This window comes from Serinus canaria, chromosome 14 (genome assembly GCF_022539315.1).
Source record: "Serinus canaria isolate serCan28SL12 chromosome 14, serCan2020, whole genome shotgun sequence".
Lineage (NCBI taxonomy): Eukaryota > Metazoa > Chordata > Aves > Passeriformes > Fringillidae > Serinus > Serinus canaria.
The window spans coordinates 6148288-6173590 of NC_066328.1; the positions used below are offsets into that span (position 1 = coordinate 6148288).

General features: G+C 41.6%; 2 protein-coding genes across 2 annotated transcripts in view; one reads left to right on the forward strand and one right to left on the reverse strand.

Annotated features, from left to right (window-relative positions):
- Positions 1 to 77: 77 nt before the first annotated feature.
- TVP23A (trans-golgi network vesicle protein 23 homolog A) lies at positions 78 to 24516 on the reverse strand. Its single transcript, XM_009091937.4, is given in 8 exon segments — positions 78 to 961; positions 1354 to 1483; positions 3107 to 3232; positions 4218 to 4307; positions 5263 to 5297; positions 5300 to 5406; positions 9154 to 9703; positions 24447 to 24516. Coding segments are annotated over 8 exon segments (1170 nt in total). The 3' UTR covers positions 78 to 899.
- The window catches only part of CIITA (class II major histocompatibility complex transactivator), a 32864-nt gene continuing 27175 nt past the window's right edge, over positions 19615 to 25303 (forward strand). Inside the window, exon 1 of the mRNA XM_050980230.1 lies at positions 19615 to 20053. The gene's annotated coding sequence lies outside the window, so the exon portion shown is untranslated. The remainder of the gene's footprint in view (positions 20054 to 25303) is intronic.

Consider the following 25303-nt stretch of genomic DNA (forward strand, 5'->3'; position numbering starts at 1 on the left):
GAAAATGAGTGCATCTGGATTATCAAGTGCATTCTGCCTCCACTGTCATGGTACCAATAACCTGACTGAAGGTAGCAGTTGAAGAGGTGAGAATACAACTCACATTTTACTTAGGAGGTTGAATATAAAATATGCTGGGTTGACACTGGGGCATGTGCAGTGGCCTTTGTTCTGCCTGCTGCACAAGGGTGAGCTGTAATGCCCCTTCCGTCTCCCTGAATAACATAATTTAAAGGTCTCCTTTCAGTGGAAAAGATCTGTGTCTAGTGTGAAAGCTGGGGTAGTATTATAGTACAAGAGCATTGCTTTATTTTTTTACAGGTATCAAAACTAGATTAATATTTTTGCTATACATAACTGTGTAGTTATACATATCTTCACATAAGTAGTGGGTGTACATGGTTCATGACTTTTGTTTTCTTCTATTTGACCCTAAGCTGAACATTAAAAAAATAAACATTCAGTATTTTTAATAACAAAGAGGCCTTTTGTGTTTGTAGTTTGAAAGCTCTGAAAAGTCAGTATTGTGTACAAGAGGGAAAGGCAGTTTGGTTTTGTTTATTGTAGTTCCATAGTTAAACAAATCAGCATCATATTTTCATTACATGTAATTTCTCGTTAAGATAATCCAACAGTATGAGGTTAGTTGACAACTTTACTGAAAGCAGCGTGCTCCTTGTAAACCACGAGCACTGTCTGTGCTCACACAAACAACTTTTTGGTGAAGCTTTTAAGTAACAAAGGCTTTATACCTTCCACAATCCAAAGACTCAAACACAAATGACTTTATTTCATGCAGGCATAATTCTAGAAGAGTTTTTTCTAAATATCTTCCCATGAAGAACAACTTTCATGAATTACTTTTTTTATGGCTCATCCTTTAGCTCCTCCTTATTTGGTTACCTAGTGCCTGTCTTCGCATGTTCTTCAGTGCCATCTTCAGAAATTGTCCTGCTGTGTCCTGTTGAGGGAACAGAGCACATAAGCATAACATGGGACACAGGGATCTCTTACAAAAGCAGGGAGCTGCCAGCTGGAAGCCTGAAGGTTGAAGATGGCTCTTCCAGCTCTGCTTAAACAGAGGAATTAGAATTATAGCAACTCCAAGGTTTTAACTTAAGAACATTCTTCTGGAGCTTGGAAGCAGCTCAGTTGTGGAGCTCAGCAGGCTTCCAGACATGGAGCAAAGTGACGTGGGGTTATGGCTCTTCCATGTGACACTACCGGAGAGGCTTGGTGGAGAATCAGAATTATCCTGGACTCACTGCAGGAACTGGGACCCAGGAAAAGGCAGCACTAGCCCTGAGAGGCAGGTTGGCTGTTCTACCCCATGGGCTGAAGCTCAGTACTCACTCTTGGGAACATCTGTGGTGCCAAACAACCTTGAGGTTACTCTGCTGATGGCTTTTTGTCCCCCTAACTTGCAGTGGATGTAGCCATATAAATTAGCAGTCTGGAGGGAGATCCCAGCAATCACAAGAGCCTGTGGACAAACAAGAGTTCAGCAGGAACAAACCCATGGCTGTGCACTGACTGTAGGATATACATGTGTATGTGTGTGTGTGTGTGTGTGTCTGTACACACTATCCAGATAAGCAGGCTGTAACAGGGAGACATTACTCCCAATCATAAATGGCCTTCAAAGGCATCCAATCATATCAAACACAATAGTTCGTTTCTACAAATAGTTGTTTTCATCAAAACACCAACACCAGTTATGTCATTCTGTATCTTGAAAGACTTCATTACTTTCCTAAAAGCACTTACTCAGAAAAGGACCTACTCAACAGATTCCAGAAACATTTCATTTTTTTAAGCCCTATTCATATCTAAAAGTTTTACATCCAGATACATGGCACACCTGCAGGCCTGTTCAGCTGTCAAACAACTTATTATAAACAAATAAGATCTGTAATTTATGGATTTATAAAGAGCATCCATAGATAGGACATCTATCTACCCTTGACAGACAGTGAAAATAATCAGTTCCTTTTGTGGTACTTTAGGTTTAGCAGAAGGTGGAACCAATCTGACTAATGCAGTAATTTATAAAAATGTTTCTCTTAGCCTTCAGAACCAGTTTCCCAGAAGTGATTTTATTTTTGTTTGAATAATTTGCCTTTTTACAACCGCCTGGGCAACCTGCCTCCTGTGCCAGTTAGAGTTCTGTCTCCAAGCAGCTCTTGGCTTAGCAAACAATCTCTGCTTTTCAAAAATAAAGGTGGAGCCATGAGCAAAGAGCACTGGTTTAATTTTAACTATTGCTTGTTTAGAGGCACCAGAAAGCAGTTAATGATTTGCAATTGATTCATGCCCATAGCTGAATTTCTTGTTTAATTAAATAATGAGTATGCAATCTTGGCTGTTACTGGTTATGTAGCTGCATATCTCTGAGGTGCTTTTTATCTTTTCAAACTGAATTAGGAAATGGTACTGAGCATGGCTGGGAACTTGACAGAATGAACAGCGTGCCAATTAGCCAAGCATTTAATGTTTACAGGAAAAAATGTGAAGATTTCATAGACAAAAATATCTTAATATAATGCAATACATGGGGTAAATTTCCTCTCGTATTTAGAAAAAAAGTGCTGGGTTTTTTTAAAGTAGATTACTTATAAGTAGAGCAATTACAAAATACTTATTTATAGCTCAGTTTATCAAGGTTTTATGAGCTAATGATGCTGGTTCTTTCAAAAGGGAATGATACCAGAGATCTAAATTCCTTACTTTTAAAAGTACATTTAAGTTCCCAGGAGTCCTAAAAACCTGAAAACCAACATGACTGGTTCATTTTTTGTCCTCTCCTGTTAGTTTTATTTGACTGAAATAAGTTGGGGCAGAATAAGTTGCTTTAGTTAAACAGAAGCTCATAATTTTGCCTACCACCTGAGGTTCTCTAGAGGAAGGAGTTGACATCTGATGACCCAGTGGAAGTGCAGCTAAAAATTACCAATCCATTTCAGAGTGCAAGCCTTGACTGCAGAAAACTCCTCAGGATTCTCTGAAACTGCTGGTGAAATTTTTCAACTGTTGAACTATTTGGTTCAAAACTACTAGATCTGGGTTTTCTTTCTGCCAAGATTGCTTTCAGTATCCCCTGACTCACCAGCCATTTCAGCTTCAAGGAGAACAAGGTGCTGAAGAAAAACATTGTCCAAATCACTGGGCAGATGATGAGACCGAGCCAGAAGATTCGGGCTTCAGCTTCAGTTGAGGCAGCTATTGTAGGCACCTGGAAGAAAAAATTGAGACTATTAGTCACAAAGTCAAAACCCACAATAAATGACAAATTAACAGAGGAAGATTAACTAAGAAGAGCAGTAGCTCATGCCCAGTTTCCTTCCTGACGCCCTACTGTATTTTCCATGTATTCTGTCCTGCAGGGTTTCCTCTATTCTGTCTTCAGGCCTCCCTCAGACCCACAGGAAGCACATTAATTAATTAGTGTTCCGTGTTTGGGGCACCCCGGAGCCGCAGCCGAGGCTGCAGAGGGCATTGCAGAGGGCACTGCAGAGGGCACTGCGGTCCCGCACACCGGGACAGCAGCAGCACAGCCGGCCGGGCTGGGGACACAGCTGGAGGGCTCCAGCACCGGGGTGCTGCTCTGCCAGGCCCAGTGGAGCTGCATAGAGAATATCAGCAAGTGAAAGCAAAACCCTGAGTGTTGACTCTGGCAGTGATGCCAAATGCCATTCAATTGTGCTTCTTTCCCCCTCCTCGGTGTGTTTGGGGGACACTGGCAGTATCAGAATGCTCTGTGATCCAGGTTCTCTCTCCCACTATATTCCATGAAGGTGAATATAATATTAACTTCAAAATACTGAATCTCAACTATTCAGCATTGCTTTCCACATAGGTCTTTCCTGAAGAGGATTCTGTATTGGGATTATCTATGGAAAGATGCCTTTATTACAAGATATTCTCACTAGAAAATAAAATAGAACTACGAGAAATATTTCATACCTATAGCACCATGCTATGAATATTTATTTTGCTGATCCATATGCTAACAATGTTGTGAGACCTGTTTTGTCCTGAATGCTTCCATGATGTGACAAACAGCGCTTGCACCTGAATACGGACATTGTTTTCTATGGAAGCTGGATAAAAAGTAACTGTTACAAAGGTGCTCTATTTGCTACTTTGACTTAGTATCAACTTTACAAATTTCCTATGGATTCTGTTTGCCTTGTGCCTGCTTCTATTAATATATTTACCCTTTTTGCTTCAAACACCCAGTGACTTTTTCCATCTTCATCAATCTGGTTCCACCAACGCAAACCAACCAAGAGTCTTCCTGTCACATTCTAGTGATGAAACCATTATTTGCATTAATCAGTAGGACAAGTCACTTGTCAGTATAACAGTTAAAAATAGAAAAAATTAAAAAGACAAGCATGTTCAACAATAATCTTTTGTCTAATACAAAAATTACTTCTAAAAGCTGTTCCAGCTTGAGTACAACAGCCATTAACAATGGGTGAAGTTACAAATTTAGAGGCCTCTTCTCTTTCAATGTGATAATAAGCACAATAGTACTGACTTAGACAAGAAATTATAGGTTCTATCTTTTTCAAGTCAATTAGTTGGACAAGCACCCAATAAAAAAATTTCTTCATTAAATGAGGAATACTAATAACAGAAAGACACTGTAAAATGGGAGATTAATGACAAGCAAGTAAGATCTGTAGGATCAGGGAAACAAACCAAGAAAATATTTCAGCACCTGGATGAACCAGAAGCTTTCAGAATACTGGAGGTGTATCAATGCTTCACTTCTACAAAACAAAAGCCTTGCTCAACATGTGGAACCCCTGGATCCTGGGCTGGCCTGACCTACCTGCCTGCCTGGGATTAGGGCACCAGAGCTATAGCTGGGCTTTCAGGAGACTTCTGCAGCCCCTACTGTGGGGTCTGGGCACAAGTTTGCAGATCCTGACATTCTTGGGCATCCATTGCTGAAAGCCAGTATTACTTTAATTTTTTAATTTATTTTTTTAATGGGGGGAAGCATACAAATAAATTACCTATGGCAAAGCAATTTTCTCACCATATTAGTAGACCTTAGCAGTCGGCCATAGCAAACATGGTGCTAAATAACTAACATATGTGAACATCTTCATTAAAATGGGCTAGACATTTAATAAAACAACAGATTGCAATATTTGTGTCATTTCTGTCATTATACATATTTCAATTTTTTTTTGTTTTAATTAATGACAAAATACTTCCCAAGGTAATTACTATTCAGGGTCATCTTACCTTGACAGACCAAAAGTCAAAGGATAGAAGGAGAGAATAGTGACAAAACAGGCAACAAAGCTGTTGCTGAACCAGTCACAGAACAAGTAGGTAACAATAGCACTCACTCGGAAAAACAGGTGGAAAAAGGTGGCCAGTGGGTGCCTAGAAAAAACCCAGAGCATAAATGAGGTTACGGGACAGGAGGGAATGTCACAGTGCTGGCTGACAATGCAGCACAGTGCAGGTATCTCAAGTTTATTATTGTATTTTGGTTTGCAGCTGCTATTATTTCAGTGTTAGTGTATATCTTCATTATCAAACAATGGTATTTTCAATAGCCAAAGCAACACCTCTAGCTAAATCTAAAAGACAAATGTGGTGTTCCTGTCAAAACTTTCTCAAAGACAGAACAAAATATGGAGCTTTTCACCAGATCCTTTGGTCCTGTGTGAAGGAATTTAGTGGCTGTGTGCAATAAAATCCTTGTTGTTTCATTAAAAGAATCAGCATTGCAAAGCACAAAAGAATTGAGAGAGCTCTTATGCCTTTCAGAACAGCTTTGTAAACAAAATAGGAACTAAAAAAAAAAATTGTAGCTGTTTGCTATAAGACAAAATGAACTTTCATATTTAATGTCTAAACCCAACACTTCCTTTTAGGCAGAATAATTAGGGAATCTAACAGTTCTTCTGAATTACTGCTTATTAATTTCACTAGTATTTACACTTTGCTCATTGAACAAATTTTTGTCTGTAACAAAATAAGAGAAATTTCACTGAAAGAAGTATGTGACGGAATACTGGCCTGCACAGTAGGGTGGGAGGGCTGGAGAATGCTGTAATGAGCACAGTACAATTTTCAGGGCAATATGCCAAGTAAAAATTTTACTCTGTGCAATTGCTTGTGTTAATTAGTTGAAAGTGAGAATTAACTACAGGCTCTTGCAGTTAAGTATCTTCTTCCTTGAAGCTTAGAGAATAAAATATCTGAATAAGACATTTAAGTCAACAATTGTCTCTTTAAGGTCCTATGCCTCTGTGACCAATTAACAGTAGAATAGCCAATTAACAAAAGTATGGCCTAGGGTGTAATCACCTATTTAATGATTAAATGTTATTCTGTTATTGTGTTTAATAAAATGAGACATGTAATATATACAAAATTGCTTACTATAAGCTTAAATTATAGCGATATAACAGCTTTTATAACTTCAATATCCTTGTTATATTATTTCTCTATAGCTGTTTAACTGTTCTGGTGTTTATCTTTCTCCAGTGGTAATATACACATATGACTGGGGAGGGAAGGATGATGCACAGGTGAAGTTTATATTTACTCCTGGTCACGCCCATGTGAACTTCAAACTTTCCAAAAACTTCTTCTGACTTAGAACTGAACATGTGACATTTTAAGCAAAGGGGCTTTTTCTGCCATCAGCAGCCAGGTGGGTGGAGTGTATATTGTGAACTGGCTAAAACAGATAGGGCCTTGCTGCTTCCAGCCTTGATCTTGGTCAAGAAGATGCAGGAGTCAATTATGGAAGTGGTGTCCTTGTGTCCAGAGCAGCTTTCATAGATCACAACCCCACAGCACACCATGGTTGCCTGAGCTTTTCTAATGGATGGTGCTTCAAATGTGGCAGTAACTTTGGAGAATTCATGTTTCATTTTGGAAGGCAGATTCAGCAGTATTACTGGATTACAACAGGATTACTGTTTGGATGCTGAATTTGTTCCAATGTCAAACATTGAAGGGTATTTGCTAAAAATCAAACAAAACAAAACCCATGAGCAAGAAGCTGTCATTTATTACAGTGCTGAGCACTTACTGAGACTCTGGAAAGGATAAAGGAAACTGCAACTCTACAATGGCTCAAGTTGGCATAAATTTGCTCCTGAAAGGACAGGAACCCACTTGCTTGGCCTTTTTGTTTTCCTGTTGCATCTAAACATCCATGTGATGCACAGCTGGAGCCTCCAGGCTCAGTGATTGCCATGTACCTTGTTACAATAACCTCTGTTCAGTTTGGGATCATGATGCCTGTTAGGACAGGAATGAGCTGCAATCAATTTAGTTGCATCCCTTGTTAAAGAATCTTTTTTTTTTTCTCCTGTCTGATACTTCAAAATGTATTAAGGAAAATGAAAATTTTGAATAAATGAGCTCTCTTTTCTCCTTGATCACTGTGTTTCCTGGCTGATTTGTAAAAGAAGCAATCATATGCTCTTTACTTCCAGATCCAAAGTCCTGGTACTGCAATCTTTTTCCAATTTCTTAGGAAAGAGGAAGAATTTTCCAATTTCCAGAACTTATCTTTTCCCAATTTCTTAGGAAAGTAACCACTAACCTTTTGCTTTTAAGGAGCCCTTTTGCACATACCTCAGAGAATCACAAAAGCACAATTTGTCATAGCCTATACAAATTATAACCAAGTTCAAGATATAGGAAGCTGGAATAAAGACTGGAACACCTTGTTATGCAGCAGCACCTAGGTGACTTCCAGGCTCATTTGCACAAGATTCTTCAGAAATATAAAAACAAACATGTGTGAGCAGTGTAAGCAGTTTCATTTCTGCATTCTATAGCAGATGAATTTTCAATACTGCATCATCTTTTAATATTGTCTTGAGGGCCAGAAACAAGAGCTGTCACTAATGAAGCCACTATCTACACCAAGCCACTTGTCTACACCAAGTGGATCACAGCACAGTACAGTCTGCTGATACTTTACCTCTGCTGTATTGCTGAGTAGCATGAATCAGGAGGAATCTCTAAGATCTCCAGAGTAAAGTGCTGCATGCTGTGACCTCCTAAAACATTCCAAGGTGGTTTCACTTCATGCTACATGTAGTCTGGTCGCTCAGAACCTGTGCCTCATGTGATCAAGGTACTTCAAAGCTGTATTTCCCAGCTTAGTTGAATCCTTGAAGCTATGTTCTCCAAGACTGCACCAAAATAAAAACCTTTATTTAAAATGTGTGCTGCTGCTAAGGTGTAAAACCAAGGCAATTCTGGGAAGGTTAATCTTATGTCAGGGCTGACTCAAGTAGTGACAAAGTCCATAGCAATGCTTCACCAGACACTTGTAAAAGAGTAATTATATTGTAAAGCTATATGATTGCTTTGTATCCCAGATAATGTTGGGTCAGGTTTAACATCTACTATATTTCTTTGTTTACACCAACAAGAAATATTATCATTGGAATTGACCAGACCAAACTAGGGCAAGGCAATCTTTGCTTCAAAGCATTATTGATCAGTGCATGCCTAATTCCTTTTGACATAAAACTTTTCCTTTCACAATCTTTGATTGGAGATTCTTCAAAAGCCACCGACTGAGCGGCTCTGTCACCTAGGACCTCTGTGTGGCCAGAGCTGCAGACACCTCTGGTGAGGAACCCAAGCTTAGCCTGACACATGAGATGGGTTAATGGGCTGGGTTTTCTCAGGTAATGTCTACAAGCATAAGATATTTTATATTCCACACAGCATCACATCCCGTGGTAGGAAATCATGACAATTTTATTGCAGCTATCTGGCCGTTCAGCCAGGCGTCCACTGCAGTGCCTGAGCACCGCTGCACAGCGGCTTTGCTGGAGCTGAGAGTGGTCTCCACTGCTCCAGCTCTAACTAAAGCACTGTTTGCTTGGGGTTTGGGATGCTGGGTGAGTCAGGTTTTCACTTCCAGTGACCGGGTGATGCCGGGCAGCGGGCCCGGTCTCGCCTGCTCCAGCCCGAGCATCTCCCGGACAGAGGCCCCCCAGCCTCTCCGGGCAACTTGTTCCAGTGCTTGACCACCCTCCCTGTAAACAATGGGAATGAAGTGTTTAAATGGAGTTTTCTGTACACCGGCACAGCCAGGACCGCCCGGGCCCGGGCGCCGCGATGCTGCGGCCTCCGCGCCGTTACCTGATCCGCGCTTTCCGCAGCGCCAGCTCCTCCTCGCTCCCGAAATCCAGGGACACATCCTCGGTGTCGTCCACCAGCGCCTGCGGCGGGAGCCCGTCAGAGCGCAGGGCCCGGGGGAGCCGCGCCCCGCCCGCAGTGCCCGCCGCCCCTAGCTGCTTCATCCCGGCCCGCGGCTGCAGAGCGCAGCTGGCCCCGGGAAAAGGGGCCGGGCTCCGGCCGGCCCTGTGCGGCTGGAGCGGGGCTGCCCCTCGCCACAGCCCGCGGCGGCTGCGCCTCACCGGGCACCGCCCGGGAGACCCCGGGGACACCCGCCCCTCCCTGCGGTCCTGCAGCGGGGGTGCCTGTGGCCGGCGCCAGAGCGGCCGAGCGGGATTTAGCAGCGTGAGGGACCCCGGGAGCCCCGGCCGGGCAGGCTTTAGCAGCGTGAGGGACCCCGGGAGCCTCGGCCGGCAGCCCCCGGTCCTCAGCGCTGTCAGCTGTCCGCCCCGCGGGCTCGCCACATGCACCGGCCGGGTCAGGGCGGCTTGCGGTCTCGTGCTGAGTACAAACCCTGAAAGGAAGAAGGAGTGGAGGGAAAGGTGAGGAAGGTGTATAAATATGAGAGCACAGCTGCGTGTCACGTTTGGCGCACACCCCCGGCCGGCCAGTGCTGCCAGCGGCCCTGTACCTGTGTTGGGGGCCAGTTCTGAGGGCAGGGGCAGCACCACAACACCGTGCGGGTGCCACCGGCTCAGGGCAGGTAACGCAGCCCCTGAGGGCGGCTGAGGTCACTCGGCTCGTTTAGCCTGGAAGAGGCTCAGGGAACACCGCAGTGTGGTCTTCAACATCCTCACAAGGGGAAGTAGACGGGCAGACACTGATCCCTTGTCTGTGGTGATCAGTGACAGGACCCGAGTGAATGGCCTGAAGTTGTGTCAGGGGAGAGTTCTTCCTCCAGAGGGTGGTTGGGCACTCAACAGGCTCCCCAGGGCAGTGGTCACAGCACTAAGCCTGACAGAGCTCAAGAAGTGTTTGGACAAAACTCTCAGGGTGTGACCTTGGGCTGTCCTGTGCAGGGCCAAGAATTGGACTCAATGATCCTTGTGGGTCTCTTCTGACTCAGGATATTCTATGATTCCATGATTAATATTTTTCGTGCTTTAATTTAAAATGCACGTGGATTATGCAGCAGAGTTAAAGAAGTGAAACAAGACAACCAAACTTCAGGGTAGGGGTAAGGGTTTCACAGTCATGGGGGGAAATAGTCTGGACAGCTTAGTGTGAAGTGGAGGGTCAAGGAAGATCTGATTAATCACAGCCACGTGTAGATCTGACCAGCTACTAGCATTAAATAAGCCTGCAAAACAATAACTTTCTAGTCTTTTCTAAAACATCTAACTAAACCAGATTGTTGAGTAAGTACAGAAGCTACTGAGGTGAACTTTTCAAAAATATCAACTGGAGAGCAGCTTGGTGTAAGACTTACAGGAACAAAGCAATACCTAACAGGTGAGAAAAACTGATACACTGTTCTTAGTCAGATTATAATTGTAAGACAGGAAAGTACTGAGTAATGATGTTAATATTTTGGTTGTCATATTTTGGCCTTTGTAGTGTTAAAACCACTTGTACAGTGTGCTAGTAAGACTGCCACTAAAAAACTGAATAGGCACGTGCAATTTGATGGGATGGCTCACAACAGCCTACAAAATTAAGATACTGAAGTGGGCTTTCACTCTCCAAGGAGATATAAAGAGAGAGCTCTCTTTGAGAACTCTCATGAGATCCAGTTATTAAATTATTCTCTGCATACCTGAAGCTGACCCTGACTTCATTTCCTGTGTCAACGTGCAATTCTGCTTCCAAGCCATGAATTAACAGTAACTCAAAGCAGAGCTGGCTTCTGACTCAGAAGCAGCTCCCAGAACTCACTGACAGAGTCCTCAGCAGCACTGAGAGGTCTCACATCCTCCTGCCTGCCAGATCGCTTACCTCAGCTCCTGCAGCAGCTCCTCTTGCACCTCTCAGGGCAGTTCTGCCAGCAAAACTGATGGTTTCTATTTATTAATTCTGTAATGTTGCTGTACTGTCCAAGCCATTGCATTTTCATTCTAAGGCACCAGAAAATAACTGTGTCCTGTGTCCTTCATCACGTAAAACAGCACCTCTATGGGAGAGGGGACAATTAGCCTATCACAGCATTAGGTATCTGATTTACTACACTGATTTAATGAGTGATGAAATAACTGGGAAAAAAGCTAAACCTGTGGTTTGTGTTTTGATTTTAAAACAGATAAATGTTTCCTTAGTTTTCCCTCCTTCCAGTGCCTATCTCCCTTGGCTCACTGTAGGGATTATCTGTTTTCCTAACAAACTCTACTAGATAATCCCACAGGAGACTGTCACTGTACCATGCAAGTAGTTTTGGTAAATTCTCTAAGAAGCTATATGAAATTATGTTGTGTGATTATTCAAGGTATTGTATGGCTCATGATTTTCTTTTAGAGCAAATTGAGAGATAGAAAGAATCCTTGGTCTCTAGAGGAATCATTGGTCAAATGAATTTCTTTCCTTGGGGTTTGCTACAAAAAAATTCTTCCTTGTTTTAAAATTAATGCATCCAAGTAAAACCTCATTTCAGTGTTTTTTAGGACTTTACAGAACAAACTGTCCTATTTTCAACTCTTTTTCTGAGTTGTAGCTTAGCTGCAAATTGTTTGAACATTGGAAAGAATAGCAACATCCTAAAGATGATGTAAGTCCTCAAATACTGCTTCAGCAGCCTCAGATGAAGAGATCATTACACTGAATTTATGAATTGTAGTTTGGTTTTCAGATTTTTGCGCAGGAAAACCTAGACCATTATGAAATATATTAAGATTTCTTAATTGCTGACTGAAGTATATAGCATAAAATAGTTCAAAAATACATCACATGCTGCTGTGTCCTTGCCATTACCTTGCAGGGAATTCCCTCCCCACAATAAATAGTGACATTCTATTGTAGAACATGATCAGAGGCTTGATATGAATATCTGAAAAATCTCACCCATTCTCTGATTCAAGAATAAACAGAGCTTCCTCTAAGATTAATATGGTGCTTTATTCACACATTTACCAGGAAGTCAGCTGATTTCTCTTTCTCCTTGGCACAGTCCCTAAAATCTTGCAGAGACTCGTCAGAGACTTCCCCTGCCTAAGGATGTTGTGAATAACTTGATTGGTTTTGCTCTGGTTTAGGCCTTTCAATGGAGTTTGTAGTTTAGTATTCTGTTCCCCTGAATGTTGGGAAATGTTGTTAATCCAGTAATAACTCTTACCTCACTTTAATTCATCAGAGATACCCTTAAAAGGTTTGTTGGTGCTTCAGTAAAATGTTTATATTAGGGTGGGATAGGGCAAATCAGAAAAGGTACTAAATAGATAAATTTCTAATGGCATCACTTTCTAATTCATTTGTCAAAGATGATTTCCTGCTTTGGCCCAGAACCAATTTCTATTGATTTTTTTGGCTGTACATACATGATTTATTGAAATTGGCAGCTCAGTGTTAACAGGGGAGAAACCACAGGATTTACTTGAGGGATCAGGACAATTTCTCTTATATATAACAATACACTCTCAGTAGAGATCAAGTTCTGCCATTGGTAAGAAATGGGTAACAGAAAAATATGTCAGATGAGGAAGTTTGGGCCCTAAATAGAAATGGGGATTTAAAAGAAGTATTGGTCCTTCCTTTAGCTATGCCCAAAAAGGTGAAAAATAATTTTTGAGTATGTGAAGAAAGGGGTATAAATTCCCATTATTGCACAGTAACTGGTTTTGATTCTAAAAAGTGCAGTAGCATATTCCTTCCAGTTAGGGAAAAACCAAGGAAACATTACATATTTAATAAATACCTTATTTTATTAAGCCTGTTGGCTTTAAAGCCTTATTTAACTCCTGCTCTAGGAATCTCTAGTCACCCGGGAAACAAAAGGCTTTGAAATTATTAAGGAATGTACTTCAGTGTCATTTTCCTGCTTAGACTGTGTGGTGGTCACTTAGAAACATCCAAAACAAGGACACACCAAGGCAAAGTCACCAGCTCTCTTCCAGCCTGGGGTGCGTTCCCAGCATTTGGATGCAGATTTTTCAATGTGTTTAGCTTAATATATCTCCTGATGTGTTCAAAGCTTCAGTCACTCTCAGCTGCAGTTCTTGATATTTGTTAATTTTGCAAGTCATCTTTCATTTCTCATATTGGAAGCTCCAAAAATAAGGAACTCAGGCTGTCAAAAGTTTGGTTTAAACAACTTCATAGATCTACTGCAGCAAGCAAAGCTTATCCCCTTCCATTTCCCAGATCCATTTCCCAGAGTGGAAGTGATTTCATCAGAAAAGGTGCTTTGAGTCCCTTCCCTCCTTTGCTACATGAACTTAAAATACCTGTACACTCTCACACAAGTATCCAGTAGCTCTCCTGCCTTAAGCCTCTATAGTCTTACTGAGAAAAAAAATAATAATATTAACCCTTATCTATTAAATAAAAGACCCTAATGGTTATCAAAAAGTTGAGAAGCTTAGTACAATAGTAAGTTAATAAGAAATTGAGCACTGTTTCTTCTACTGGTTTATCTGCAGAAATAAAACTTAAGTTTGCTTATGAAAGCTCTAATTTGCTTATTCATTAGATTTTTTTACATGTTTTCCTTTTTCTTTTGTTCCCTGTGGCTGCTAGTAGTACCTAGACAGCCTCACTCAGCTCCCTGAGAATCTTGCTGGACAGTTCTTCAACTACTCTGACTGGCAATTTCAGCTCCGTCTTTTGTTGTGGAGGCTGTGACTAAGCAGCTCTTGCCATACTTGCTTGCACATGTTTTTTCTTGTTTATTCTAAACTGAGATAAATAAAGGGAATCACTTTATCAGAAAAAATTCAAAGAGAATCTAGACAAAACACAAAGGAAGGGGTTTCTAATGTGGTGATGCAATGAAATGAAAAACCTGTACCTACCATTCTTAATTCTGTGAATTTTTCTGTGAACCTGTGAATTTTTCTGAAGCAGCCTGTGATCCCTACTTCTATAGCATTATTGTTTAATAGTATATTTCCTAATTTATTAATACTTCTTTTTCTAGTTCACCAAATAGCTACAGCTTCCTGGTATTCCGTGAACTCCTCAATACATGGAGAACTTGAGGGGATATCTGAGGTATTAAAATTCACAAAATCCATACTGTTTCAGTAGGTTTGAATGGTACAAAGAGGAGGTGCTCTGGACTGGTCTGTAGTTCCCTAGATCCCCCAGATAAGCTGTAGGGACATAAAGTGCTTTGGATGGGGTCTGCCACATTGACTGGTTGTTCTTTACAAGATGCACCAGGTGCTGCTGGACAGAACTCTGAACCTCTCCTAGAGGCAGGGGCCTGATCTTTTGGCAAAACTGAAAGCCAGGTTCATGTCTGTGGCCTATGACCCCCTTTTACACCCAAGGCCATGATTTAAGAGACCACAATTTCCTCTATGGCCTGAAAGGTGATAAGCCTCAACCTCGCAGCCTCGAAGAGGAGGAAGTTCCAGGCTGTGCTGGACATCTCCACAGCTATTCCCATGGAAACTGTTCTGCCTGACTTCCCAACTGGAGGGTGTTTCTCCTGTGACTGGACCTAAATTCATGAGGCACACACCTTTAAAATCTATAAAGAGTCATGAATTAAAAATACTGAAATAAAGCTTGGATGAAGGGCAAGACCCCAAACCTGTTGGTTTCTCAGAGAATGCACTGTCTGATTTTCATCCTTCATGCAGGGCAGAGCAGCTTCAGCAGAAGGGTGGAGGAGCTCTCCTTCTCCATGTCAGAGCAGTCGAGAGACCGCACTGCAGAACTGTGGCAACATGGACCTGAAGCTCCTGAAAAAGAAGATGGTGTGACCTTTCTATGATACCACAATCACTGTGTGCAGTTACAGTAACAGCATAACCACCAGAATGGGGCTCATGGTAAGTGCTCCTTCATCCAACTGGCTGATGGCAGAGCTGCTATGTCTGGTGTGGATTCTGAAAACTTTTGTGTCTGGTATGTGTTTTAGTTGACAAAGATAAGACATGCTCTAGGGAAGCCCCTAAAACATGTGGTTTCTTCAACTGTCAGTTTATTATTTTTGCCCAGTTTTTTTGCTTCAATCTGAAACTTGACACAGGCTGTGGTTTTTTGCACGCATCCTTTTCCTTGTTAGCTGGAGTTTGCATTTGTATGTTGTTTCCCATTCTTGCTCTATTTTATTTCAGTGTAAGGGAAATTACAGGGGTTTTATGTCACATGCTCCAGTGTACTGGACTAGTTGTATGAATCCCAGGGGTGGTAAAAGGAAATGTACAAATTTATTTTATTTTCTTTTTTTTTTCTTTTAATTGCTCTTAGCTACAGATAAATGAGAAGTTCTTCTGTCAAAAAGATGAATACTGTTGTGCACAGCCTGGTCCAACGCTAATGCTAAGGGATCAGTGCATTTGTGATGTTCACGGACTACTTGGAAACCAAAGGAAAGCATAAGAGGTTTTCTAAATATCTTCTCCTCCATCTACAGGCCAGGCAGCTGCCAGCTGCTGGTGGAAATGCTTGCTCAGAGCTCCAGGCCATGTGTGACTGGCTGTGAGGGGATGCACTAATGGGAGAATGGTAGGCTGCTAGTGGAGAAAGAGTTCCTCTCCATAGGATAGTTCCCTCCAGAAGCAGACAAGCAACTGAGCAAACAGCTTGTGGTAAATCATCATGATTGCCACTTAAACACGAGAAAAGCAGATTTTCTGCAAGTTTCACTCTTGAAGCAATTTCCACCTTCAAATGTTCCCAAGCAGTGTTCATCATGACCAGGAGATTATATGCTTTTCAACTGAAACAATTTATTGTTTCCTCTGTTACATCTAGATTGGAGACAGATCAAAAGCAAGATGGACTTTGAATGGGTGTTAAGATGTAAAGATTTCAAGTTGTTCCTGTTTTACTCTTTCCATATGTTCTAAGTATTCCTGAAGAGTTTTCCAACAAGAGCTGTAAGATCATAACTTGGGAGGTAGCCTTCTTTCTATAGAGCTGTCCCTGGCTTTTGCTGGGCTATAGACAAACCAAGCAATAACGTGCCGAAGCTACTCTGCCTTTGAACCCAAAACTGATTATCTTGTGACTGAGGCCAAAATAAGGGAAAGGGGACTAGAGAGGCTAAAGCTTTGGTTCAAGTTCTGCTCCTACAGTCCTAATTTGCAATAATTAAATGTGATTTCTATTTCTGGTTTTGTTTTTGCATTTAAAAAAACAAAAAAAATTCTTACTGTCTTGACACCAAAATCCACCGTGGTTTATGACATACCCAAATGCCATGTGCCAAAGGACATAATGTAGCCTACATTTCTACACTTTCATCTACCTCACTGCCCCTGGGAAAAATAGTGGCATTAATTACTGACATTTCACTAATATCATCTGGGTTCCAAAATTAGCTGTAGACTTTGCGCAGCACCGTATTTACTTAGAAGTGATACTTCCCCTCAACGCAGAGAAATCAAAAGCACAAGTTCTCCTTTTCAACTCACTTTCCTCTTTATAATGTGTCACAGCACAAACAACGTGTGTGAAAAAGAGAACTAAGTCGGGCCATACATTTTAACTGTTTGGTGTTTCTTATGTAGCTATTGCTTAGCACTTTCCATAGCTAAGACATGTACTTTCTTTTGGATTTTGAGAACACTACCATGATAATCCCTAAGAGAGATACAGTTGCTGTGAAACATCTGTCTTATCTTCAAAAGCTGCATCTGAGTTAAAGAGAATCCATAGAACAGGAAGGGAAGTCATGCAGAAAAGCAAAGTAGTGGACTGCTGATGTCTATGTATTGTACAGCTTGAATCACTATCATCAGAAAATAGGGAAAATTGTTAAATAGACTTTTCAGTCTTTGAGATACCAGCAGTACCTCAAAGCTATTCACCCTGGACAGAAGGAATCCTGAACAAAAATTCTGCTGTGGAAACCAATTTTTGGCCAGAGAGGCCAAAGATGGTAGCTGACTAAAAAAACAGAGCTCAGATACAGAGCCAACATGGAAGGAATTTTCAAGGAAGCACAGTTCCCTGTTCATAATACAGCATTGAAATCCATAGGGACTTTGCAGCAATGTCCATGAGCACTAGGGAAAGCAGCTCTCAGTGAATAAGCACCAGCCCATTCCTGCACTGTGCAAAGCAGAACTGCAGGAACATACTTTGGGGGAGACTCAGGAGCTTTGGTTACCAATGTTGTGTCTTCTATCACTCATACACACTCACACAGAATTTTCTCAGCAACTCCACCAAGGCTTGGAGCTCTTAATGCAAACCTTTCTATGTCTATTATGAAACTGACTTCCTGTAGGTAAGTAAAGCTGTGATATTTTGGAAGTTGTTTTGAACATAAAAGCTCAATATTTTAGATTGTAAGGGTGGGGTTTTTCTCTAGAGCTTTTTTTAAAAGCCATCTGATCAAACCTTTCCTTGCTTGCTCACCTCAGAAACTAGCTATGCTTCAAAGTCCTCCAGCATCCATCCATACCTACATTTCTAGTATCACTCACCATATTTCTTCCCAAATGCTATGAGGAGCCTCAGTAATGCAGCATGAATACTGCAGATGAGACACATCAAGATAACACTCTGCAATGCTGCTGGTCACACCTGCGGCTTCCTCAGAAGGTAATTTTTGTGAAGTTAGGAATTCAAAAGGTTCCAAATTTCCGGTCTAGTAGAGGCAAAGACAGATTATGGCTTCAAATATTTGCAGTCATTCAGAATCTCACCAGACTTTGGACAAACATTCTCAGAGAGCTGAGGAAGCAAGACTCAGCTTGGGTCAACAAAGGCATGGATGAAAATACAGGAGGAAATCCTCAGGATGGAAATTAAGATAGTTCATGTGAAGGCAAAATACCTCTATCATTATACACATTCAAATTAAGGCCAGGAATTCATATTTTAAATGTAGAAAACCATAGAATGTGCTCTGGTATCACTTATGCTGGTACTTCCAATGCTACTGAGCATGTTCTGTCTCCTCCTTTGGCGGTAGGGTAGTGTCCCTAAGTGTCCTCAGTCAACATCAAAGCAAAGAAGCTGATGGTCACCTGAAAAGCTTAGGCAATTCTCAGCTGTCTCACGGCCTCTTCCAGTCTGCTTTTCTCTCGAAGACCATCTGTATAGACTATTCCACTAGATGAACTATGATTTGCTCCAGCAATTCCTTTCTGCTCTTTCCAAGCAGCTATGGGTGTTGTACAAAAAGTGGACAACCAGTCTTTGCTGCAGTCATGAACTTGAATCACAGTAATAAGTTGAACTCTTGTTCCCCAAACTTTTGATCTTGATGTCTCTAGGGATTGCCTCATGGATTTCAGCCTCAGAAGCTGCTAGAGATCTGCCTGCAGGGCTGCTGAAGGAGTTTATCACTTGAGGGGTTGTGCTGCACATTGGAATAGAGCTAACAAATAGCTGTGTGAAATTTAGTACAAATTTCTTATGCAGTGATTATTTTATTGTCTCCTGTCAAAACAGACCACTAAAATACAGAACCTGTATTTGTGCAGCCTTTCATTATTTTCTGTGCTGTTAGTAACATAGTGCTGTTATTCTGAGATGTTGCTGTTCTTCAAAAGTGCACAGAGGAGTTCCAGCACAGCCTGGGTGTGAGAGAGCCTGAAGAAGATGAAGTCCTGCAGCACAGATCAGGACCCATATCTGTAAGTACTGTGAAGAGATCAGCTGCTCCCAGGAAGGAAACAGCTTTGTCTCTTCTGTGAGCATATTCCCAGGGAACCTGATAGAAGTATCTCCTCTGCAAAGAGAAAATTCTCATACAGGTCAGCAGCTGCTTTGCTTATAGGAGCTGCTGTCTTGTGCAGGAGCCATTTCTTACTGGCAGCTGATAAAAATTTTGCAGTCTGAAGCAGGGAGTCTGGATGTCATTGTCTTCATCAAATCCTATTGCCTTTCCCTTTCAGACTCTAGTGGAACTTTTCTCAAAAGCTATAGTCATGGAATAATAGTACAAAGAGTATCTGTTCACTCTGGAGTACAGTCTCTTTTATAATTAATTTCTAATTTATGTAGGTCTATGCATGATTAAAAATAGAAAACTAAGAAATAAGCTTGCAGATCACCACAAAAGCAGTTATAGGCATCATGAGAGGAAGCTCATGAATGAACTTGGTTTTCAAAAGGTTGTTTGTCTTAACACCAGGTAGGCATGGCAAGGTAAGTGATGATTGGATGAACAAACATTCTGTTGGATGCTGCTACAAGCAAACTGTGAACACCATGTGCAAGCCAGGCAAGCTCCTGTTTTATAGAACATCCTACTTGTCATTGTGGGCCAATGGCAAGAGACTTTGCATGAGATGCAAAACTTATTTTGTGTAGGAAGAGTCTGTGAACATGTGAAAGATATACTTTCACTTCTGATGCACCAAGTGGAGCTGCAAGGTAAGTGCCCACATGCTGCTACCTTTATTCTTACTGATGGACTGTTTAACAGCATGGCTTTGGGACCGGTTTGAACTGGAATGGAAAAGGAGAGGAAGAATTTGGGGAGCAATGAAAATTGTTACTGCAGCTCTCATCCAATTCTGTTTTCCAACCAAATAAATTGATCTTTTCCTAATTAGTGACAAGATCAAGCTTTTCTTATCAGGGACAAATGACCAGTGAAGGTAAGGCTGCTTGTTATACCGGGGCTGCTAGAAGGGAGGTTCCTCTTAGTTTTCCTCTTTGGAATTCCCCCTCTGAGTGTTCCGGTCTTTCTTATTTCCTCCTTTCTGCTGTCACTTTCTCTTAGCCCTGGACAGGGCTGGCAGTTCTCATCATTTTTTGGTACTGAATCCAGAGTGAAAGAGCAGGAGCTGTCTGGTTTCTTAAGGTCAGTTTTTCTTCAACCCTTGAATGCATACTTTTTTTCATGGTAAATTCATCTTATCTTGCTTTTTGTACATGTTTGTAATTGCAGTGTGTTGGAATCTGGACTTGTGTTGCTTCAAATATTAGTGGGATGATGTCTAAGTGTGGGTAAAATTTTAGAGAATTTTTTGTGATTTTGTTTTGTGGCTGGTCCTGCTACTTGCTCAAAGGGTTGCTGTAGTTTGTTTCAGACTTTGTTAAGAATATTCTTCTTTTGTATTAATGTTGTGCCTATGGAAACTGAAACTGAGAATCACTGAAAAAAAACTGGCTTACTTCCATTTTTTCACAACTCTGGCAAAACAACCTAGAGCTTTGCTTTCCCATTGAGGAGGGCTGAAATTCTGTCCTGAAGAAAGCCATTGAGTTAAAATGTAGACAAGTGTCTGCTGTGATCTTTATCTCATAGCTGGGATGAGAGAGCTGGGCACAGCTATGACACAGGAGGTGATACTGGACATGAAAGGCAAGTTCTGCTCTAAATCACAACTCTGACACCTGCAGGGCACTTGTTACAGCTCTGCCTGAACTTGTCCATCTCCCACACCAGACAAGTAATATTGCTGGTTCTAAGCTAAGCTCATTGAAAGGCAAAAGCTTCTTTTACCTGATATTTATGCTGTATTAAACTCTTCTAAACTCATCTCTAACAGACACAAAGGATAACAGGCAGGATAACAATCAGGTTCTTTTTCAGCTTCATCTCTGTTTTTCTTTCATTTTAGAGTATAAATTCTATGGAAACACCATTATTCCATCAGAAAGATAAAGACTCTCAGGAAAAATAGTATTTCTTCTTGAGCTGGGTAATACAATGGAAAAAGCCAAACTGGCTTTTAAACTGTTAGTTAAACTGTAAGTTTTTCATAGATCTGAAATAGAAACTAAAACTTCAAAGCTAAATATAAATTGAGCTCCATTACTTTCATTTTACAAATAATCAGGACATTTCTGAAAGGAAAAATCTATGTGGTACCTGTGGAGCAGAGGAATTATTACTCATTTATTTGGGAAGAGAAAAGGATATAAATGATTGGAACGTGGAGAGAATTTCATCCCTCCCCACTGCTGGCTTGCCCACCTCCCAGATAAGCTGGTCCCAAAACATTATCTGCAGCAAAAGCCAGGAAACAGCTCTGCCTTTGGGGGACTGCCTTGTGCACCTTGACATTACCTTTGGGGGGGCACAGTAGATGACAGAAAACTTTCTAAAGTTGGTGTAAGAAAACAAGGCTATAAAATTGTGGCCAACAATATTGAGCTTTTCAATCAAAGTGCCTTTAAATAAAAGTACTGGTGTTTCACTGGACTCCTTTTTTACAGCTTGATATAACCTGCTTTTTGTCAACTTGGTTCACTCAGACTCATGTGTAGCACTTAATGGGTCTGAGGTGTTGGAAGAAAATAGCATTTGTTCAGCAATCTTTGTATTTCATTTTTCAACTTCCTGTCTTCACAGGAGTCCCACTGTTCCATTTTTTTGAATTCTAGGAGTTGGAGTGTTATGAAAGACTTGGATGTTATGTCATCCTCTGGTTAACAAGTGTGTGATTTGCATGGCACTACTACTCTTTTCTATGAATTATCCTCAGCTTCCTAAACTGGTCCAAAAGATAAATTAGAGGGGGATTTCCTCTGTTCCTAAAATGACTTTACAAATTTTCATTTTCTTAACCTCTGTAATCATGTGGGAGATTTATTGCCTGTTAGTTCATATATCAACAGAGGTTTGGGAAGGAAAGCCCCTAACAGCTCTCCTCAAATCTTCTCTCCTTTACATTATTATTGGAGCAAATGTTGCATTTTGGCCTTTATAATCCTTTGTTCTCTAAGATAACATTTAATTTAAATTAGTAGCAGACCCCATTGCCTGGAATTTTTAACAAGTTGACCCTTTAAAAGATAAGGTACAATTAAGGCACAGATTATTTGGGAAAAATGATGAATCAAAATGACCTCCATTGCCTTTAGAAATCTAAAATGCCCCATCTAACTTATGATTAATATGTGATTTGAGTGAACACCTACTCCCTCTTTGTGCTTTTACAGTGATGGTCACTGTTTCTTTCACTGCTTTTCCAGCATTTTTAATTCATTCACTTGAACTCTAAAAGAGCACTGAAAAAAAGCATTGTGAGTCTTGGAAGTGAACCATATTGTCATGCCATGTATGCGGGATGCAGAGCTGAACCAAATGCATCCTGAGTAGAGACCTGGCAGTGTCAGGTGTGCCCAGAATCACTGCAGAGGTGTCACAAAGGGCACACAGTGTGTCTGAGCAGCTGGACCATATCGGCTGCTGGGGAAGGAAGGTGTTATTTAAGGATTTAAAGAACAATACTTGTCTTAACTAGTGTCCAAACCACAAAGGATTGAGCTCTCTGAATGACATGGAAATACATTTGAAGTACGTCCTGCCTCGCCCCCGCCCAGCACATGCCCTTTGTGTGTGGCAGCCTCCCAGGTGGCCCTGGGGACTCCTGTCCTTCAGGTCCCTGCAAGGTCTGCCTTGCTCCTGCTGAGAGCTGCCACTGGCCTTCACAGCCCTAACACAGAAATCATCACAAAATTTGTTATTCCTCTGGCATGAGACTGCCAAATACCTGTTTTGGCAGCATCAGTCCCATGAGACCCCGAAGGGAATGTAATATCAGTAAATGAGGTTAAAATAATGTATGAAACAACAGAGGAAGTGCTGAGCAGTACAGAGCTGATTTACCCTTCACCTCAGACAGGACTGCTGGGATGCTGTCACAAAAAAAGGGGAAGCTCTGGGAAAGGAGTTGTTGCTGTAAACAAGCTTGTTAAAGGTCTGGTTTCATTTTGTGTCCTTCAGTTGCAATGTGCAGCAAAACACTTGCTGTCCCTGATGTGTAGTTTTCCTTAGCTCTGCCTCCTCTCCATGTAGAAATTTCCATCTTTCAAAAACTTGTTTCTTTATTCACAGTATATTTTCCATGGTGGGACCATGTTTTTAATGCAGCAGAATACAGCTGTTATTAAAAATATTTTGGTTCAGATCAGAAAGAAATCCCAGGATCCTAAATCCAGTCAATAGAGAGACAGCGATACAAGGATTTGTGTCAAAACCAAAACAATGAAGAAAAAATATCAGGGTAAGGTCAGGGCCTTTCAGACTGGTGTAGCAAACAAAGGCAAACAACCAAGTTTTTCATTTTTGAAAGAGTGGAAATCTTCATCTTCATCTCCTACTTCTTAAGGTAGAGAAGTATGTTTCTCTCACTTATGTGCACCTGAGATGTACCATCTTTTACATTCTAGTTTTAAGCTCTGTAGCTGGACTTGGCACTGCCAAGACTTTCCCTTGGTTTCTTCCTGACATCTTGGCCATTGTAGCATAAAACATTTTTGCATTTCTTATGTGTTTATCCACAGAGAAATGCTATTGAAAGAAAAGTTTAAAGATAGAAAAGTTCTTATGACTATAAATTAATTAAAGCTTGGTATTTCCATGAAGATTAAGTAGGCTACTCAGTCTCCTTCCCTAGGACATGCCCTTTTCTTTGTGCTGCAATCAAGCAGTTTGCCAGTCAGTGAACTTGGAGTGATAGATTTGTCTGTTTTGCATTCCCCTTAAGCCTTCTGCCCAATTTCTTCTCTGACTCTAACCCCAAAATTATATTAACTCAGAGGTAGCTTTTTCAACTGCTTTATTCACAAAGTCTGGCAGCTTGGCCTTCTGAAAGGCCCTATTTAGATTTTCTGTTAATTCAACAAATGGAAGGGGCAAAACAAAGGGTTGCAACAAATTGAAATTTTAATCTGGTGTGTTTATAACCTCATTCTTGGTTCTCAGGCAGGTTTCTTAACTTCTGCTTTCTATTTATAGCTGACAGGCAATAATATCAAATTTTTATAATCTTGATAGTGTAGTGAGGCCATAAAACATGAAAAAGGAGAACTATCTTAGTGCAGTCTATTCCTACTCATTGATCCACACCATGTTCACCTACTTTTCAAACTTCTGGCTCTAGATTTTGGCATTTTCTGCAGCAAATGCAGAAATATCCATTTCCAAGCTGTTCAGAGGGACAGCCCTATGGAGGGGTAAGAGGAATGAAGATGAGTTTATAAGAAGCAGGACATGGTAGTGTGTGATGAGGTCTGCTCTGCCTTCTTTCATCACAGCTGCAGTGTTGGCTGTTGTTGGGTTTTCCATGTTGCAGGCTGGTTTCATGGTACAGCAGTGTGCAGATACCTGTGTGCAGATGATCTTTATATGCCGCAGACCCAGTGGAAGACCATAGAGCAAGGGATCCAACGCTTGAGAGAAATGGCAGTGGCAGAGCTTATCTTCTCAGATGACGTAACAACTAGGAACCCAGACTTGGTACCATGCACGGCCGTGATGTGGCGGAAACTTGTACGACTCGGGCCACATGAATATGCTTCTGCCTTAGCCATAATGAAGCGGGATGAGAGGGATGAGACCGTGCTGGATATGGCGAAGAAGCTCCGAGCATATGCAGACGCTGTGCATGGCCCAACACATGCCAGGATCGCAGCAGTGGAAACACGTCTGCAGAAGTTGGAGGACAAGATAGAGGAGAATCACAAGAAGTTCAGGGAGGAGATTAAGGAAGATCTTCTCCAAATCTCAGCAGTACAGATCAGAGGTCCTAGTGCCCAATACAGACGTTCCCCAGATGGAGAGAGAAGGTACACCCCACGAGCTGAGCTGTGGTTCTTCCTGCGTGATAGTGGAGAGAACATGAGGAGATGGGATGGCAAATCTACTGCTGCTCTGGCACGACGGGTACGTGAATTGAAGGAAGGCAGGACTCAGAGAGGGAGTTCCACCAAGAGGGAAGCAGCTCCAGTTGCCCATAGCCGAACTGCCAGATACGATGATGATATGTCTGATCCCCTTGAAGGAACATCCAAGACATATGCCCAGGGAAAGAAGGATGACCAGGCTTAGAGGGGCCCTGCCTCTAGCCAGGTAGAGGCTAGGAAAAACCGTGTTTTTTGGACTGTGTGGATTCGTTGGCCTGGCACATCTGAACCACAAGAATACAAAGCTTTGGTTGACACTGGTGCGCAGTGCACATTGATCCCATCGAGACATGTGGGGACAGAGTCTGTTTCTATTGCCGGTGTGACAGGGGGATCCCAGGATTTCACTTTGGTGGAAGCGGATGTGAGCCTGACGGGAAATGAGTGGAAGAAACACCCTATTGTGACTGGCCCA